Source organism: Wasmannia auropunctata, unplaced genomic scaffold (genome assembly GCF_000956235.1).
Source record: "Wasmannia auropunctata unplaced genomic scaffold, wasmannia.A_1.0 LD336044.1, whole genome shotgun sequence".
NCBI lineage: Eukaryota > Metazoa > Arthropoda > Insecta > Hymenoptera > Formicidae > Wasmannia > Wasmannia auropunctata.
The window spans coordinates 499,328-517,219 of record NW_012026846.1 but is presented as its reverse complement, the minus strand read 5'-3'; the positions used below and the strand labels follow the sequence as shown (position 1 = coordinate 517,219).

At 34.9% G+C, this 17,892-nt stretch overlaps 3 protein-coding genes across 5 annotated transcripts; all 3 read left to right on the top strand.

Annotated features, from left to right (window-relative positions):
• Positions 1-2,868: 2,868 nt before the first annotated feature.
• LOC105451792 (beta-hexosaminidase subunit beta-like) lies at positions 2,869-10,002 on the top strand. Its single transcript, XM_011692468.1, has 8 exons — positions 2,869-3,101; positions 3,255-3,702; positions 4,577-4,802; positions 6,019-6,140; positions 7,907-8,279; positions 8,464-8,756; positions 8,921-9,183; positions 9,661-10,002. The coding sequence occupies exons 2-8, from the start codon at positions 3,520-3,522 to the stop codon at positions 9,836-9,838; spliced, it is 1,638 nt and encodes a 545-aa protein (XP_011690770.1). The 5' UTR covers positions 2,869-3,101; positions 3,255-3,519; the 3' UTR covers positions 9,839-10,002.
• A 1,227-nt stretch (positions 10,003-11,229) lies between these two features.
• Positions 11,230-13,368, top strand: LOC105451791 (late cornified envelope-like proline-rich protein 1). Of its 3 annotated transcripts, XM_011692466.1 has the most exons (6): positions 11,230-11,347; positions 11,439-11,463; positions 11,839-12,040; positions 12,382-12,562; positions 12,634-12,768; positions 12,956-13,368. In XM_011692466.1, the coding sequence occupies exons 2-5, from the start codon at positions 11,456-11,458 to the stop codon at positions 12,654-12,656; spliced, it is 414 nt and encodes a 137-aa protein (XP_011690768.1). In that variant the 5' UTR covers positions 11,230-11,347; positions 11,439-11,455; the 3' UTR covers positions 12,657-12,768; positions 12,956-13,368. The 3 variants fall into 3 exon arrangements, with proteins under 3 accessions (XP_011690768.1, XP_011690769.1, XP_011690767.1); XM_011692467.1 differs by having other exon boundaries at positions 11,231-11,463; positions 12,634-12,712; XM_011692465.1 differs by having other exon boundaries at positions 11,231-11,463.
• A 131-nt stretch (positions 13,369-13,499) lies between these two features.
• LOC105451790 lies at positions 13,500-17,529 on the top strand. Its single transcript, XM_011692464.1, has 3 exons — positions 13,500-13,704; positions 13,789-14,251; positions 14,691-17,529. Exons 1-3 carry the CDS (start codon positions 13,694-13,696, stop codon positions 17,379-17,381), a joined length of 3,165 nt encoding a protein of 1,054 aa, XP_011690766.1. The 5' UTR covers positions 13,500-13,693; the 3' UTR covers positions 17,382-17,529.
• Positions 17,530-17,892: the final 363 nt, after the last annotated feature.

The window sequence follows — 17,892 nt, the reverse complement described above, 5'->3', positions numbered from 1 at the left end:
AGAGGACTTTTCTGTTTAGTTTAGTCTGTTCTATCTACCCATGAACGGTGATACACCTATTATGAGACACCCTGTATATATTTCAAATATTATATACTTCAATTTGATTATTCATATTATATATTCAATTTGATTCAAAGTAATAAAGAAATATTGATCATAACACTTCGAAACGCCTAGGAAACAATTAAATTAAATATCATAAAATCAATATTTCTGCTATAAAAAGATTTATTAATATATGTTTAGCAAAATTGTGAAATAGAATTAAATTTTTATCAAGTTATTTGTTATAAAAAAGTATGCAAGCTATTTTAATAATTTACCAACAAATTATCAAAAAATGTATCAAGTATCAGTAAAATATTGTATTATTTTTCTTTTTTAATCTATTAATTTAACTTAAGAAATTGTAGAAGACTTTTAATGGCGTAAGTAGTGAAAGTTCACTTTTCGTTAACTGACCCATTATATTTTATTTTTCAACACGAATTCTAACACACATACTTTAATATGTGTCTTAATGTTATTATAATTTATTGCTTTATTTAGTTAAATTTTTAATCCTTAATTTATTTAATGTTTTCTATTTTATTAGAAAACGTTAAATAAAATAAAATAAATAAATAAATTCTAATTTATTAGAAATGTATTAATAAATTTCTAAAAATTAATATATTTATTAATAATGTTTGTATGAAAAAGATATGTATGTATGAATGAAATGTATGAAAAAGATGTTAATAAAGAAATCACGAAAGTTTGCAGATTCAAAATGGTCTTCTCGACAGTTGTATTATCACTCGTTGCTGCAGCAATTTTAATAAAAATAGCTTGACATAACAAATATTGCATAGGTAAGTCTCCTTGGGGCACCCCGTATTCCAATCCTGAATGCACGTTCCGTTTAGATTATCTTCTCCCTTCTCCCCCTGACGACCGTCGACCCAGCGTACGAGCGTCGCAATCAATGAAGCTACGATTCACCGAGCAGTAGCGTATCGTCATGAAATTGGATTAAGGCGGCCTCTCTGATGTAATAAAAGTGATACCAAGTGTACAACAGTGGCGCAAGTAGTTACCGCTTTGGGAAAAAGATTTACGAAGATACTGAATGGTCGATTAACACGCAATTCTGATCACGTATTAATGTGTAGCCTGTCCTTAAAATTTTATAATCTTTTATATCACATCAAATTTAAATTTAGCACATAAATTATATACCATATTTTAAAATGTGCAATATTGTATATGCATTGTATATGATTTACAAAAATTAGACGAATTAAGATTGTTTTTAGATTTAAAAATATTTATAGATAAATGTAAATGATTTTTTATAACAATCGTTTTTAATTAATATAAATTGTATATAAATTAGAACTATTTTATTTATTACGCACTTTTGCTTTGTAATCAAAATCAAAAAAAGTCAGGAAATAATATACCGTTTGCTAGTAAGCTGGCTTGTAAATAATTCCTGAATTTAAAAAATCCTAGACCGAAAGGCGGTTTAGCGTAATAATAAATCACGTACAAACAAGTAATACAAGTTCGTGATGCTAATAACGCGAATGTAATTGCCATGCCTATTAAAGAGTTCTGTGAAGTCCCGGACACTTAATGAACGCAGTTTCATATTACATTTTGCCTTGAACATAACTACGTTCACAATTACATATCATTATAGTGATTTCAAATCATACGTTAGCCAATCCATTGATCCGATTGATAAAAGTAGATATAAATAAATATAAGGTATCAAGTTAAGGGTCGTAGTCTTAATTTTTAAAATTTATCTTCTGCTACATTGCTCCGACTTTATTTCGTTTTATTCCCGGATTCGATTGCACTGACTCATTCGATTAACCCACATCTTCTAAATACGGAGGATTACGCGAAGAGCGCGATTAATCAAGCAGGAAAGGGCGTGTTTTTGTGTAACGTTTGCCCGAGAGTATATATCGGGATGTGATACTCGAAACGAGTCGAAAACGATTTTATGCCGTCCCGGCATGAGCTTGATGGTGTTAAATGGGAAAATAGATCATGGAGCAAATTAGAAAATCAACGGATATATTATCAAAACTATTGATCGCGTTACGCCGTAATAATTCACAACGGCGATAGCGAGGCAATCGAGAGACCATTGATCTTTGCACTCGACTGTTTGTAGCTTTCTGGTAATGTTTCGATAGTGATACAATTGTGATAAAGCGATCTCATGCCCACGAGATACGCGCGGCATCATTTGTAAATAATGTATGGCCGATAAACCACCGGGGATTTTCTTACACGCATGTGACGCTTATCAACAAAAAAATGATATTAACATATTTAAAATTACGATAGCGAATAGATAATGCAACATTTTTGCTTTAATTCCTTTTAAATTGTAAGTTAAAATATATAAATAATAAATTCAAAATGACTGGAGATAAAGTTAAGAATTTTTTTCAAGTATTTACATTTCATATTATAGCATATCTTTGATAAAAGTATTATATAAAGTTGTCTGTCAACAGGTAAAGATAATCAATTATCACGACAAAACAATAATAATTACCTCACATTGCATTATAAAAAGATTAAACAATAGATAGAATTCAAGATCAAAGATTTTTAAATATTTCCTTCAAATAATTAATATCACTCTGTAATTAATTAAAAATGTTTTTGTCAACATTAAAGCAATCTTATTGCAATCTTATTATTATATGAACTCTTCTTTTTAATTAAAATTTATAATAACAAATTTGACAAACTTATTTCAGATTTTTTTAGAACCCTATATGATTTCCGTTTGATGTGAAGATATATATATATATATATATATATATATATATATATATTAAAATGACAATCAAAAACAAGATATCAATTTCACGATTGAAACATTTTTTAATTATTATTCTACAAAACTTATTTGCTTAACCTTATATTATAAAAGTATTTATTTATTCTTCTATTATTAATAGATGTCAACCCAAAAATGTCAAAGAAATATAGAAAAAATAAATGGATTTCTCTATTATCCAACCGATTATATTGCAAAACGGAAAGTCAGTTGTACTGTGAAAAATAAAAGTACTGCAAATCAAGTATGCATTTATACTGATAAAAATAATGAGATTCTGTGACTGTTTTAATTTGTCTGCTTTCTCTCTTCTCTTTCTTTCAAAAATCAGAAAATAAGAATTGACTATCTTAAGCAATTTCCTCGATGCCTATTTATTATACACTATATGCGATAGAATTTTTTGGACATTACGACCAAGATTTAAGGACAAACAGGGATATACGGCGGCCAGGAGGACTGGTTAGTCTCACTTGACCGTGAGGCTCTCGCGGGGACGAAAGTGATAAAACTTAAGTGGCGCAGGCTAAGGTCGTTACCACTATCGTACGTACGTGCGTTCGCCGACATCCTACAATCGTCAGTAGACGATGACCACTCGCTGGCGTCGCATCGTTCCTCGATCGTGCACCTGAATCTGTTCACTCGGACTAAAGACAGACATGTGGAATCGCGTTTGGATCGTTTTGGTCCTGGTGACCGCCGTGCCGTGGCATGTCTCCTCGTTGCATTCGGACGCAGGCCCATGGGTCCCCGCCACGAGGGGCGAACTCTGGCCCTTGCCAAAAATGCGTATGGTCAAACGAGACTTCTATTTATTGCGACCATCAAACTTTGATTTCCGTGTAAGTCTCACCTATCACTTTTTCTTTTTATATTACGCCACACCTAACCGTTAAGTTATTTCGACAATTATCATTCTGATTTGTCAGAGAAAATGGATGTAATGAGTTTTAGGTCTTTTAATGTAGATATTCGAATTAAATTGCTAAGACGAACTATTACTAAGTTTCCATCGTACAGTATTGTCATTTTCAATATTATCATAGCATTTCCTTGGTAATAAAATAATAAGACTTTTGGGTGCACACGTGAAACGGCTGTTTTAATAAAACTGTTATTTTGTCGAATACAAAAGCGTGAAGCGCAATAAAATAACAGTTGTTCACATTTATTAATAATTTTATACATTTTATATATTTTGTGTAAATTTAGCACAATTAATAAATATCTTTTTTATATCTGTTATGTTATTTTATTTCTATTTTGTTATAACAAATACTAATTAATATTATAATAAATATTAGTTTTTTTTAATCTAAAAATGCTTTCTGACTTTTATATTCCAATGTATTGTAACATCAAATGTAAAAGTTCATTAAAAACCATTTTTCTTAAAGTACTTAATTTACATTTTAATTTCTATATATAATTAGTTTCTTTTTCATTTATCTTATCTTTTCGATATCGTATGTTTGCTTCTTCTTTGAACATTATTGTTGTCTTTCTAAAAGTAATGTAAATTAAAATTATCTTAAATATTTTAATATCTTTAATATCTTTCCTCCTAAAATTCAAAATTTTAATAAGAAAATTAATTTTAAATAAAAAATGAATTATTTTATCTTTTTATATATTTAAGTGTTTTATATTTTTCTAAGTTTAGTAAAATATTGTCTTGATTTTATTTTAAATAATTTAATATTTTTACTCGTAAAGGTAAACGGCGAGATGTGCGATATCGTGACCGAGGCGATAGAACGGTATACGCGAATTATTTTGACGGAAGCTAGGATAGCGAGGTTGGTCACGGAAGGGCAGCCAAGAACATCCGTTCGAGACGATCCTCATTTTAAAGGCACTCTTGAGGCCCTAAGTATCCGTCTATTGCAGCCATGTGAACAGAACGGCGAACATTGGCCACATTTGTATATGAATGAATCTTGTAAGTTTATACAAAATTAGACTTAATTTCTTTTTTACTTATTAATTCGCTTAACAATTAGACAAATTTATCAAATAACGAAAAAGATTAAAAAATAACTCATATGTGCACTTCCATTTTAAGATTTTCCATTCTTAGATTTAAAAAATAGATAAATGTGAATATTCAATTAGCTAATGGCGGAAAACCTGCAGCTTCTGTTGTAAGTCTGTCATAACTCTAATGCATGTTTCATGTGCAGCAATTCTCTTTGCATATGTAGTATACAAAGTAATAGGTAGTGCACCAACAAATTAATTGAATGATGCCAGTGAGCAGCAACTCTCTCGTAACCCCGACTTAACATTCGCCGATTTGCGTCGATAACGGGCTTGCGTGCGCACAAATTGGATTTTTGTAGTCCTTAATAACGACTTCCCGTCTATCAGCGATATTAAACCGGTTTAATATGAATTTAATGATTTCCAAAAGGCTCCATTTACCTTAACTGACATATAATAAATAATAAAAATAAATGATAAAAGATCATTAGGAATTATAGAACACAAAGGTCTATATCTAACAAAGATAGAAATGATAGATCTATTTCCCAATTTATTAATCCCCACATTTTTATATATTTTAAGAAAAGCAATTTTTTTCAGTAAACTTTTTACATAAAGTTGCGATAGATAGTATCATATTATACAAAAAAAAATCATCATAACTATTAAAAATATAAAATTAAAAATAATATATCAAATTAAAATTATTTATTATATAAATATTATATGTTTACAAATGTAAAGTTTACGAAACTTAATAGACATTAATCAATACCCTTTTCAATTTATTCCTCGTGGTACGGTTATATTTCGGGTCTTTGAAACAACGATCGATCAATTTCAAATCAACTGATCGCGAAGGGAATTAAAATTAATTTAGTCCGATTAAACCGAGAAGAGATTCCACGACGCGGAATGACGAATGCAGGCCGAACACGCGCACGACTTTCGAGCGAGTTGAGCAATGCACAATCAGCAAAATGATTGAAACGAAGGCGGACAATATAAGACAACTCTGATTTGCTTCCTAGTTTCTTATCGCTTAAGGCTAAATGCCGTAAGGTCGTAATCACCGATTAGCGAGCTTCTATGATTTTATCCGTGCCCGTCTGCCTCGTCCGAGACGATTTAGCACTATATACGCTTGACATCGCGGTACACGCCTTTTGCAGATAAGCTCGAGATAAACGAGACTTCACCGGTCGCCGTTCTGTGGGCCGAATCCGTGTGGGGAATCCTTCGAGGCTTCGAAACTTTTTCGCAAATACTGGCACCGTCCGGCGATGGCCCGAGTGTAAGTTTGTTAAATATTTACAGTCTGTTTGACAAGAGCGTGTTCGGTGAAACTTTTTTTTGGAAACCGTTAGAGAGGAGATTCGAATAAGAGTAGATAGCGAGACCCTTCCTCAAAGATGCTTTGAATAGAAAACTTTAATTATCGTTCGACCTTGGTCACAGAAGGACATATTTCGTCATGAGTGCCGCGTATGCATCACGTTACGAAGCCGTGTTTCTGTGTTTACATCCAAAAGGACCGAAAATGTCATACGTAGCGGCTGCTAAATACATGAAGAAGTCGAAGACATTTGTTAGTAAGTGGTGAAACGCTATTGCGAAGTAAAAAAATGTCAATGACCTGCCGAATCGTGGCTGCACGCAAACAACGACGAAAAAGGAGAAATGAATGATTTTACGGGTATTCGAAAAGAATTCTCGTCTCTTATTACGTGGTGGGAAAACGGTTTTGCATAAAAAGGGTCTAAATGTGTCATGTGATACTATAAGAAGACGTTTACTGGCTCATGAAGTAAAATTTCGTAGCACAATAAAGAAACTACTGTCCGAAAAACGCATCGAAAATCGACTCACTCTTGGGCAAAGGAAAATTTGGACCGCGATTGGGACAACGTAATTTTTTTGGACAAAGTTTTTTTTGGGGCACGTTCTTTCATCACTCATACCTGGTGTACCCACGCCCATAAATTCATCCAGCGGTCAAACACGCGGTAAAGATACACGTTTGGGGCTGTTACGCAAAACAGGGATTTGGGGGGGGACTTTGCACATTTTTACAGACAATTTAAACGCTGCTAAAATGTCAAAATATATCAAAAAGCTTTATTACCTTCTGCCCAAAGGTAGTTTACAAGAAAAAACATATATTGACTACTGCAAGAAAACAATGACAAAACATCGGAGTCGTCTTTGTACTGCGTGGAAACGAGAAAATGTACTAGATTGGCCGTCGCAGTCGCCGGATGCAAATCCCACAGAAAATGTTTGGGCACTCATAAAGTTCAAGCTCCGAGGAAAGAAGATTTAGACTGCAGTCAAGCAATTATTTCGACAAATTCGACTCATATGGAAGTCTTTGGCTCCAGATTATGCTATAAATAAATTAGTAGAAAGCATGCCTCGGAGAGCCCAGTCAATTATTGATAATGGAGGCGATTGGACAACTTATTAATAATAAAGCATCACAATCAATATCATGCAGTATATGTGTATTTTTTTTCAATTAATTATCCTAAATAATTTTTAAGTTTCGCTGTACACACTTTTGTCAAATAGACATCGTTTTATCTTAACCCGTAAAAGATACCTCTCTTTTGAATGGTTTTGTTTAACACAAAATTTGAAAACAATTAGATTCTTTTTTCGAAAATTTAATATTACCAATCTATTAGTCAGACAATTTTACATTGAGAAACACATTTTGCTTTTTATTTTTAGAAGATATAAAACTTTAAAAAAATTCGCTTGGTGCGAATTCGCATGTCCTTTACGGGTTAAACGCAAAATATTTTACTTATCTTAATTGTCTATGCAAACTGCAAAGTGTGAGAAAAAAACGCAAAGTTGATAAATACGTAAAAATAACATTTTCTTTTTACGTAATCAACGTTTATCGTGAAAAATTATTTCTGCTGACTTCGACAACTATAGAACTCATCGACAAGGAAACGGCTTTCAAATTGCAGCGCTTATAATATTTCCCCTTATACTGCAATTATTTTATTTAAACAATTAAGCCAGCGTGAGTTTAATCGCGTGTTACAGTTGAAAGTAAAATGCCAGACCATCCTGGACGAGCCAAAACTGCCGCATCGCGGCCTCCTGCTCGATACCTCTCGCCATTATCAACCTTTATCTGATATATTGTTGACACTGGACGCTATGTCGTACAACAAGCTAAACGTCCTTCATTGGCACATCGTCGACGACAACAGTTTCCCGTATCAGAGCACCAGGTATCCCGACCTGTCCGCCAAAGGCGCTTACCATCACTCGATGATCTATACACCTAATGACGTGCAGAAGGTCGTCGATTACGCGAGATTACGGGGGATCAGAGTAATGCCCGAGTTCGACACACCTGGACATACTAGATCATGGGGCAATTCCTATCCGGAATTACTGACGGCGTGTTACGGTAAATGAAGAAAATATATATTATATTAATCAGCCATACTATTTTAATAAAAGTCTAAACGTCCGAGATAAAAATAATTATATTTTAAAAGATTCAATAGATCTATTTTCATCTCTATAGCCTAATTAATAAATCTATAAATCTCTTTAACAATGCAAATTAGCATTATTTGTGTATCTGTTAGATTCTTCCGGAAAACCGAATGGTAAATTAGGCCCGATGAACCCAACGAACTCAGCGTTGTACGACTTTGTACAGAATTTGTTCTCCGAGATCGTGCAAGTATTCCCGGATCAATATCTCCACCTAGGTGGCGACGAAGTACCCTTCGATTGCTGGGGCAGCAATCCGAGGATTGTCGAGTACATGAAGCAGCACAATATGTCTAACAAATATGAGCTGCTCGAGAACGAATATATAGCCAAGATACTCGCGATCAGCAATTCGCTAGACGCCAAGACTATTGTGTGGCAAGAGGTATTTCGCTTTTACGAGTATTTCTTTTTTACAATAAAAATTTGATTATTGAAAAAAAAATAAAAGATATACACTTCGTATATAATAAGATTGTTATTACGTTAAATATTATTTCGTTTATTATTACAAAACATTTTGTCACGTGTAAATTACACGGCTTATAGGTTTTCGATAATGGCGTTGTACTACCCGCGAGCACTGTAGTGCACGTTTGGAAGGTACCGCTTTGGCAAAAGGAGCTAGAGAGAGCGACGATGGCAGGACATCCGGTCCTGCTATCGTCCTGCTGGTATCTGGACCACCTCGCTGGCGGCGGCGATTGGCAGAAGTATTACGATTGCGATCCTTTCGATTTTGCCAATGCGGCCAACGCCACGCATCTTATGCTCGGCGGTGAGACTTGCATGTGGGCAGAATTCGTCGACAAGTAAGTTTAGCCTGTTCTCTTTTTGCTCATATTTCTAAATTTACGAATTAGCATTTCAATTGAATAGTGTAACGATGGAAACTGTCTAAATTCGCTAAAAAGCATGTTAATAAGCAATTATTTTAATTGCAACAAGAATTAAAAATTGGCGAAAATAAATATGCAAATACCAGAAGTTACAGTAAAATTCTATGATGAATTCAGTATGGATAAGAGCATTTATTTCTTTAGATAGATGGATAGCTTTATTTATCACGCGCTCCAGAATCACATCCTCTCAAGTGCTCTTTTGAGTTGAAAATAATTCCTAACGTTTACAATCTTTTTCTTGGCAAAGGAATAAGAATCAGGGAATAAAACACTATGCTAAAGATTATTTTATCTAGAACGGATTATTTAACGATTATTTATTTTATCTGGTAAGAAAATGATTACGAAACGTATGTCGGGCATTCTTCCTGAGTAGTTTATTTTCAGAAATAACATGCATCCGAGGATCTGGCCACGTGCGAGCGCAGCGGCCGAACGTCTGTGGAGCTTCAACAAGCAGGATAACAATGTCGCCGCTCAACGGCTGGAGGAGCACGCTTGTCGTATGAACAGACGCGGTATTCCCGCCCAGCCGCCGAATGGAGCAGGGTTCTGCGTGACATAGCGCGGTTCCCCGCCGGTCGACACCAATGCTCCGTTTAATCTACGCAATATTTACACTCGCATAGCGAGCCCACGAGAAATACGAGCCTTCGTTTCGCGCACTCATTCATCGCTATCGTATAAGCACACGTGTGTCACAATAAATATAGTTTGAGTAATACGAGATAGCCTGTGTACTTATTATATCCCATCTCGCGCGAATCTCTCTCTCCAGCAGCGACGTTAAGTTCCCATAACGCGCACATTATTAATACTCGAAAAAGAGAGCGATAAATAATTAAACAAGTTAACATTCTTAAAGTCGCTAGAAATTACTATAATTATACGCATATAATAAAGTAACATTTTTAAACAAGTCCCCTGTACATAATATTATTTCGCACATTTGTATAAAATAAGATTTGTCTTCACTTTATATTCTTGGGAATAACAGGATATCGAAATACTTAAATCTCATCTGCATATACACGTCGCGATTGCGTTACATCTAACACTATTCTTCCCTAACAATGTCGAAATCGTGATATATTCTTGAATGTAGATATTGCGACAAAGATATGGCGCTGCTTTTGTTACTGGCTTTTCAGTCGAGCTCGTGAACCATTGCTGGAATGCACCGACTGATGTGCATCGAGAGTATTGTCGAATGTGGACATGTGCGGTGACAGTTGCATTCCCTGTAGAAGGAATCCCTTTGTCAGAACTCAAACAGTTGTGACGAAATTGATTTCCGTTGGCGGTTAAAGTCAATTTAGACCGAATACTTTTTATCAGCGTTTTATACAAATTGCAAATGCTGTTTAGCAAGTGATTATACCCGATCCAGTTCCAAACGTCGTATTTCTACCAACAGTTGGCAAACTCGTGTAATTCGATCAGTTTATGCAAGTTAGATAATCTGATGGTTTACTTTTCTTAATTTGTTTCTCAAATTCTCATTTATCTTATATTTTAATTTCAATAATAATTTTTTTACTGTTTATTTTAAATCAACTTAATTCTTCTTAGAAAAAAAGTTATGTTATTTATTGCGCAATTTTTGTTATTTAATACAAAATATCTTTAATAATTAAATTCAAATTAATATAAACTACAAAATTTCGTTATCTGATAAATCTATATTTATCATTTGAAAACAAATGTAAACGTATTATACTCTTAATGTTTATAAATCCTTACCAGTTAAAATTTTTGAGACGGCAATTTTCTAGAATATTCTAGATCACTAGCTATCAGCAAGAGATAATTTATTCTTAATGCTTACGTGTCTTGCAAAACAAGCAACTAACATCAATCGCGCTTCGTATATCTAGAAACGGGAAACACCGTGGGTGATTTCCGCGCGTAATTTATTCCACGAAAGCCGACAATCGTTTTTTACGGGTCACCAAGGTTACCAGTTAATAATCTTTAGTTGATCAGTCCGCAGACATGAGAGGCTAATTTTAAATTCCAAAGTATTTCTTGTCAGCAATCGACTAAATTCCAAGTAACTGTATAACTTTCACGAGTACGACTGTCTTTCGTTTGATCGGACCAGCTATTATTGACAATTTAACAATAATTGAATTTCTAAATAAATATAAATTAACATTGTTTAGAGCACATCTTTAGCATCATGTCGAGGTAAATTTTAGTGAGATTATCCTAATAAAATTTTTATTTTAGTCAGAAACACATTATGTGTTAACATACAATTTCATCTAAGTGATTATTATCGAAATTATTACATTAAATTTTCAATTTATATGAATAATTTATATGTAATTAAATAACATAGAAAAGTAATAACGCGCGAACATCACAGATACAATTAATTAAAGAATTTATATATTTTAATAATATATTTTATAAAAAAGTTTAAATTTTTTATTAAATCATATACTGTGTAAATTAAAGTATACAAAAAATAATTAAATATTTCTTAAAATTTAATTATTAATTTAAAATAATATATTTTTTCTTTTAATCACAATAATTTATATGATTATAACATTCCAGGAGTTGTCAGAATTTATGTCTTCCTCCTCCCCCTTCCTGTTGTCTACCAACGAGATGTCCAACTTCATGTTCTATAATTTGTTGTACCCCACCTGTGAACTTTCCTTGCCTGCCTCGTGTATCCCGTGTTCAATATAAAATAGCTTGTCCGCCCCCGTGTATACCGAAACCTACTAAGACATGTTTACCTACTAAGACTGTGGTATGTTTGCCAAATGAAATATTAATTTTTATTTTTTAAGAATTTTTTTTAGATTAATCAAATCATATGCATATCATAACAAAAAAAAACGCTTTTTAACACGTAATTTACTATTAAACTGAAAATACATACATATACACGGTAAGGTCTATATTTCAAAAATGTCATAGCTGATAATTATTATTATTGTTACTGTACATTAATCTGAAGCAATTTTTCTATTATTTTAATATTAAATAATTAATTTTTATTGTTGGCTTGTTCACTGGTATATAAAATATATATACATATGTTTTATAATTCTTTGATGATAAAAAACTGAGAAAAAAATTTTGTAAAAGATATATCTGCCACCCTGCCCAACCTGCTCGGTGTCTTCTCCACCGAAAATGGAAATGAGGTATTTGCCAGCTACACCAGCTCCGCCATCCCGCTTTTACGTTTGCAACACGAATTGCGTCCCTTGCCCACCTTGTCCACCACCCTCGTGTAACTCGCCCAGTAATAAACCCCCGCTATGCTGTCAGTTTATTATCATACTTCCCTTTATTAGAATTTGTTACTGAGATTAATGTGAGTTTCTTGTTCCGTAGTACCCCCTTGTCCCCCCTGTTAAGTGACGGCGCTCTAATTGGCGACTGACTGGGCAGTAATTAAGCAACTGCATGCAAAGTACGCATCAAAGTGTACGAAGCAAAAAAATACGAGCTTGCTAAACGGCTTAAGTTGTAAGATTTAACATTATGAAGTTTTAATAATAGATTTATAAAATTAAAACTTTACATAATATGTGTTTAAAAAATTTTAAACAAGCATTTAAACATTTTTACTAATTATTCTAATATATTGTTAATTGCTTTTCCATGTAATTATTTCAATAATTTTATATAAAAACTTATTTTTTTCTATTTATAGAGAAGAAGAACGTGGGAAATAATTAAGATAAAGTCGATACAGAATTAGATTACAATCGAAGAGAATTTTACCTACAAAGACAAAATTACCATTTTAACGAAATACACAAAATAAATATACTTCCAAAATAACGAATGTGACCGAAGAAATGTGATTTTAATTGAATTGGATTCTCTTGCGATCTCAGTCTCCTAATTTTTTGTCTTCTGTTTTATGCTTATGAGTTTAAATTAATTATATTACATTTTTCTAGTACATTATAAAATATTAAATATATTTATGTCCTACATTCGTATAAATTGTAAACAGTAAAGAAATTCATATATTGGTTACTAATGTATAAAACTGCTGTAACATATTTTATCTATATTTTTGTCATTATGTCTGCAGAATAAAGAGCGTTGCTTTCAAAATTGTAATGCCTCTATTATTTCGCGCAGTTCCTAATTTTAAAAATAAAATTAGATATATGTATATTTAATTTTGTCGATATTTTGTCAATTATTTTTTATTATAGATAAATAAAATTTATTATAATTTTTAAAAACACAACACGTATGTATCCATGGCAACAAGTCATGCACTTTCATCCCTCTTTTTTCAACACGTCAAAACTCGCGACTTTCTTTCGGTGGTAAAATAAAATCCGGTATTAAAAATTCTTCCATTAAGTTTAAACGATGATCTTTTGACAATAAATGTCGTGTTACCCAAATTAGCGTTTAAGTAAAATTAACAATGAAAAAGAGGTAAGCATTTCGAGAAAAACACATATGTCAGATCAATAAATACAATAAATACAATAGTCTCTCACTCCGGAAATTCTTCTTTAGGAAAGTTTTAATTGAGGAGAATTCTGAACATAAAGAATCATTTGCGCGTCCGAGCGTGGCGAGTTTACGATCTGCCACCGCGAGCCATCATAGACGCTCGCGATCTGTAAAATCTCCATCCGTACAGAACTTGCACAATTCGTCGGATAAGTTCGCGGGATTTAAAGACGATAAAATGGTTTTATTGGACGAGATGAAACCTCCGAAAACCAGATTCAATTCTGGCAACAGATCGAAAGAAGCGCGTTCAACTTCCTCGCCAAGACTCAAGAGTTTCCCTGCGGAGGTGATCAAAAAACAGGAAAATCCGCCAATGTTCTCGCCCGAGCCAATCGCCGCTTTAATCGTGCAGCAAGATCCTCGAGAAACTGGGACTTTCTATAACACAAATTCCTCTGGCAGAAATAATAATGGGCATGGTGATGTGATTTCTATTCCATTGCCGCCGCATCAACCACCGAAAGTAAATTTTAAAGAAATTCTTTAAACTTTTAGTTTTCATATACATTAATCTTATTAATTAATTAATTAATTGATCAAATTTTGTGAAATAGAAAAACATAAATATCAGAACAGCTAAAAATACAATAAGAAACAATATAAAGAAATGTATAAAAATATGTAAAATATATTTTAAAAATATTATGTAAAAAACATTGCGTTCTTTAAAATTTGTTTGTTTAAAAAAAAAGATTATCAACGCAATCAATGTTTTGGCTTGTATTAATCTTTATAATTACATTGATTTTTTATCAATAAAACTATAAACTATATTACAAAATTTTATTTTACAAAACTTGATTTTTATACTAGCTTAGATATACGCTATAAGACCAAATATGACGTTATAAAATTAATGAAATAATTTTTATTAATAGAGCTTATCTATTTTAATTTTTTAGCTGCAAAATATGTGCAGCACGAGTCAGCAACAGATTGTCGCTAATCATCCGAAGATTTGTCAAACAAATCCACAGTCTGAAAGCTGGCTAACTCGACGAATCGTGTCTCCCGAAAGACAGACGCACCGTCCTTTCGTACCTAATATCGTCCAAGGAACAGTCTACGATCGATCAATTCAAAGGTCGCCCGCGATAATTAATCAGCCGGTAATTACGCAAATCCCTTCGACACAAGTCGCAATGTCACAAACGCAAGGATCTTTGAGCGATTCACAGGCGATTGTCGACCAAACTCCCAATACGACCAAGCCTTCTGTGCTTGACAATCAGTGCCAGCAGCAATTGGTTAATGACCGAAATGCGGCCAATCACAGACAAATGTTCGTGCAAATGCCGCAACAGAAGCAAGCAATGATCGCGCAAAATGCCAGTATGCCGCTGAACAATCAGAGAGTGGGAAAAAATATCTACCCTCAGTTTCACGCTCCATTCCAACAGAATCTACAGCAGATCAATCAACAACACAGCGCGTATCATCAACAAATGATGCCGCAACCGCTCAATCAAATGCAACTGATACCCAATCAGCAACAACATATACACAATTCAGGAACGCATTACAGTTATTACAATCAACAATTGCCTGTCGCGCAAGTCTCCGGGCAAGGAATGACTTCTCCGCAAGACATGACAGTGAATCAGATGAGATTTATGCGGCACAATTTACCTATTCATCAGAATCACGGACATCCTGTTAGCTTTCAACCCGCATGGCCGCAAAACGATAGATGGATGCAAATTGCTAATCAAAATCAGCAACAATTGCATCAGCAGATACCGCCACAATGGCAATATTACTATCAAACGCGCGACAGCAACGTCAATCAGCAAAATGCTGGAGGCCAAGATCAATCTAATCCATCGCAGATTCAAGCGAATCACAAACCTGTTGGCCAAACCGCGGAAAGTCACGCTCAACGAGAGGAAAAGAAGAAACTGCAATTTACATCTGACATGATTCGCGATCAGGAATTGCTGGTCTCCGCCATGAGACAGCAGGGTATACCTGAGGAAGTGATGCGACGTCAATTCGACGCATTGCTGAACGAACAAAGAAGGCATCTGGCTTATGTCGCGCAATTTCGACAACAAGAGGCTGACATTCCGGAGGAGATCAAGAGGACTCGACTCGCGCGAAGAAGAGCAGACAAGGACGAGAAACCGGAATGGATGGTGCACATTACGCCACCGCGGATATCATACAGCGACTTCGAAAGAATAAAAGCGCAGCAAAGAGTCTTGAACGAACAGTATCTGACAGACGATAAATCGTCGGGGAAAATTAATAAAATAGTGGCCGATGAACAAAGGAATTATAATCAGTCAAACAATGAAGAAATATGCAATCAAGTTTCGCCTCAACAAATGTACGTAAATCCTTATCAGCTGTGGCAAGCGAACAATTGGCCTCATAGAAATGATAATCAAACATTATGCGGTCATACTGCCTGTTACCCGTATAACCATCCGCAAAATGCGAACACCGCATGTCGTTCACTGAATCCGACTTTTAAGTACGGGCAGTATAACCCGTACAATGTGCGTTACAATCCGTATTTTCCGCATTCTCAGCCACAGGAAGTCTGGCTCAAGGAACATAATCCAAGTCATCCATTAAATCAGAATGACGATCGAAGAACTTCAATGGATCCCGCGTACTTTTGCCAGCAGAACAGAAGACCCACCGACACTTCCAGTCTGCTGAAGATGCGAGTGTACAAGGAAATAATCTGTCCTCAGAAGCGCAATAACGGTTTGCAGGATCCGGACAACATTCAGAAGATGCTGGAAGTGCTGAAAGATCCGACAAGTAGGAAGGGTCTCGAGTATCTCGCCAATTTGTCCAAGAAGAAATCTATCGTCAAACTGAACGGCATTCAGAATTCCAACGAGATTCCGGAAGACATGCAGCTACGACCACCCGCGGAAGCTCCCCCGCAATTACTGCAGAAAAGAATCTCGGCGAACGGTTTGGCGAATAGAAGGAATCCGAACAATCCACCGTTATGTATCCTTCGACCTCAGAGGGCCGACGAGCCCCTGATGATGGAGTACCCGCGACAAAAGCAGAACGCGAGAAATTGCTACAGCATGCAGGCCGAAAAGGAGAACGGCACGGTGGCGACTTTGCAAAAGCACAGTGCGCTTCCCCACATGCAGAATGCGCATGGCTCGATCCCGTACGATCGACAGAGCATACCTGTGATGGCGCAAGGGTACCACGGCAACAACGACGTGATCCGCCAATACGGAGAAAGTGCTCCACCACCTCGGTACTGTCATCAGATGCAGCCGTACTATCTCAACGGATCGAATCTGCCGGGTCACAACGGCGGTCAGGGCGACGTCGCGTATATGCAACGCGTGAATGCACCAGGCGGGACGAGGATCGATCGCGCCGGCGGCGATACCGGCGAGAAACCGAACGCCGAAGAGGCGACAAAACGAATGGGCGATGCGCGAGCGATGCAGGCAACGTATGCTTACGGCCAACCGGAAATCCGCGAGACAAGGACCATCGGAGGTATCACGTATCTCGCCAGGAAACCCGAGTACGCCCTCAACAATCTCGCCGTTTCGCCGGACAAATTAATTACGAGCGGACACGTGCAAGCGCCGGGAATATTTTAGCGCGAATGTTCCAATTTTCATTCCAATTAAGCTTATTTTGCGCAATCGAGCTTAATCTCCGATTTCTTGCGTTATAGAAATTTATAAGGTAACCATATGCCCTCTCATTGAAAAAAATGTATGTGCGTGATAATATTGTCTTTGTATTTATTTTTTTTATTCTGTATAATGGAAAGTGTATTATTTTACATATTACAGAAAAATAATGTTATTTATGTGTAATATGACAAATTCGTTGTGTACGATGAAGGGAGAGAGTGTAATATTTTTTTACCTGTGAATGTTGTATCGTCGAAGTTTTATTTTTCTATCTCGTTTACATATTTTTTTATGCGAATTTTATTTTTTGATATCGCGTTGCGTTATTTCAAGCATGAAGTACTGTCGAGAAATGTACAACTTTTTAAAAGTATAATAAACAAATTTGTAAAAATGTAAAGTGTTTTTTAACCTGCGATAATAAATGTTATAGTATTATCATGATATAGTAAATCTAGTCAATTTTCCTTAT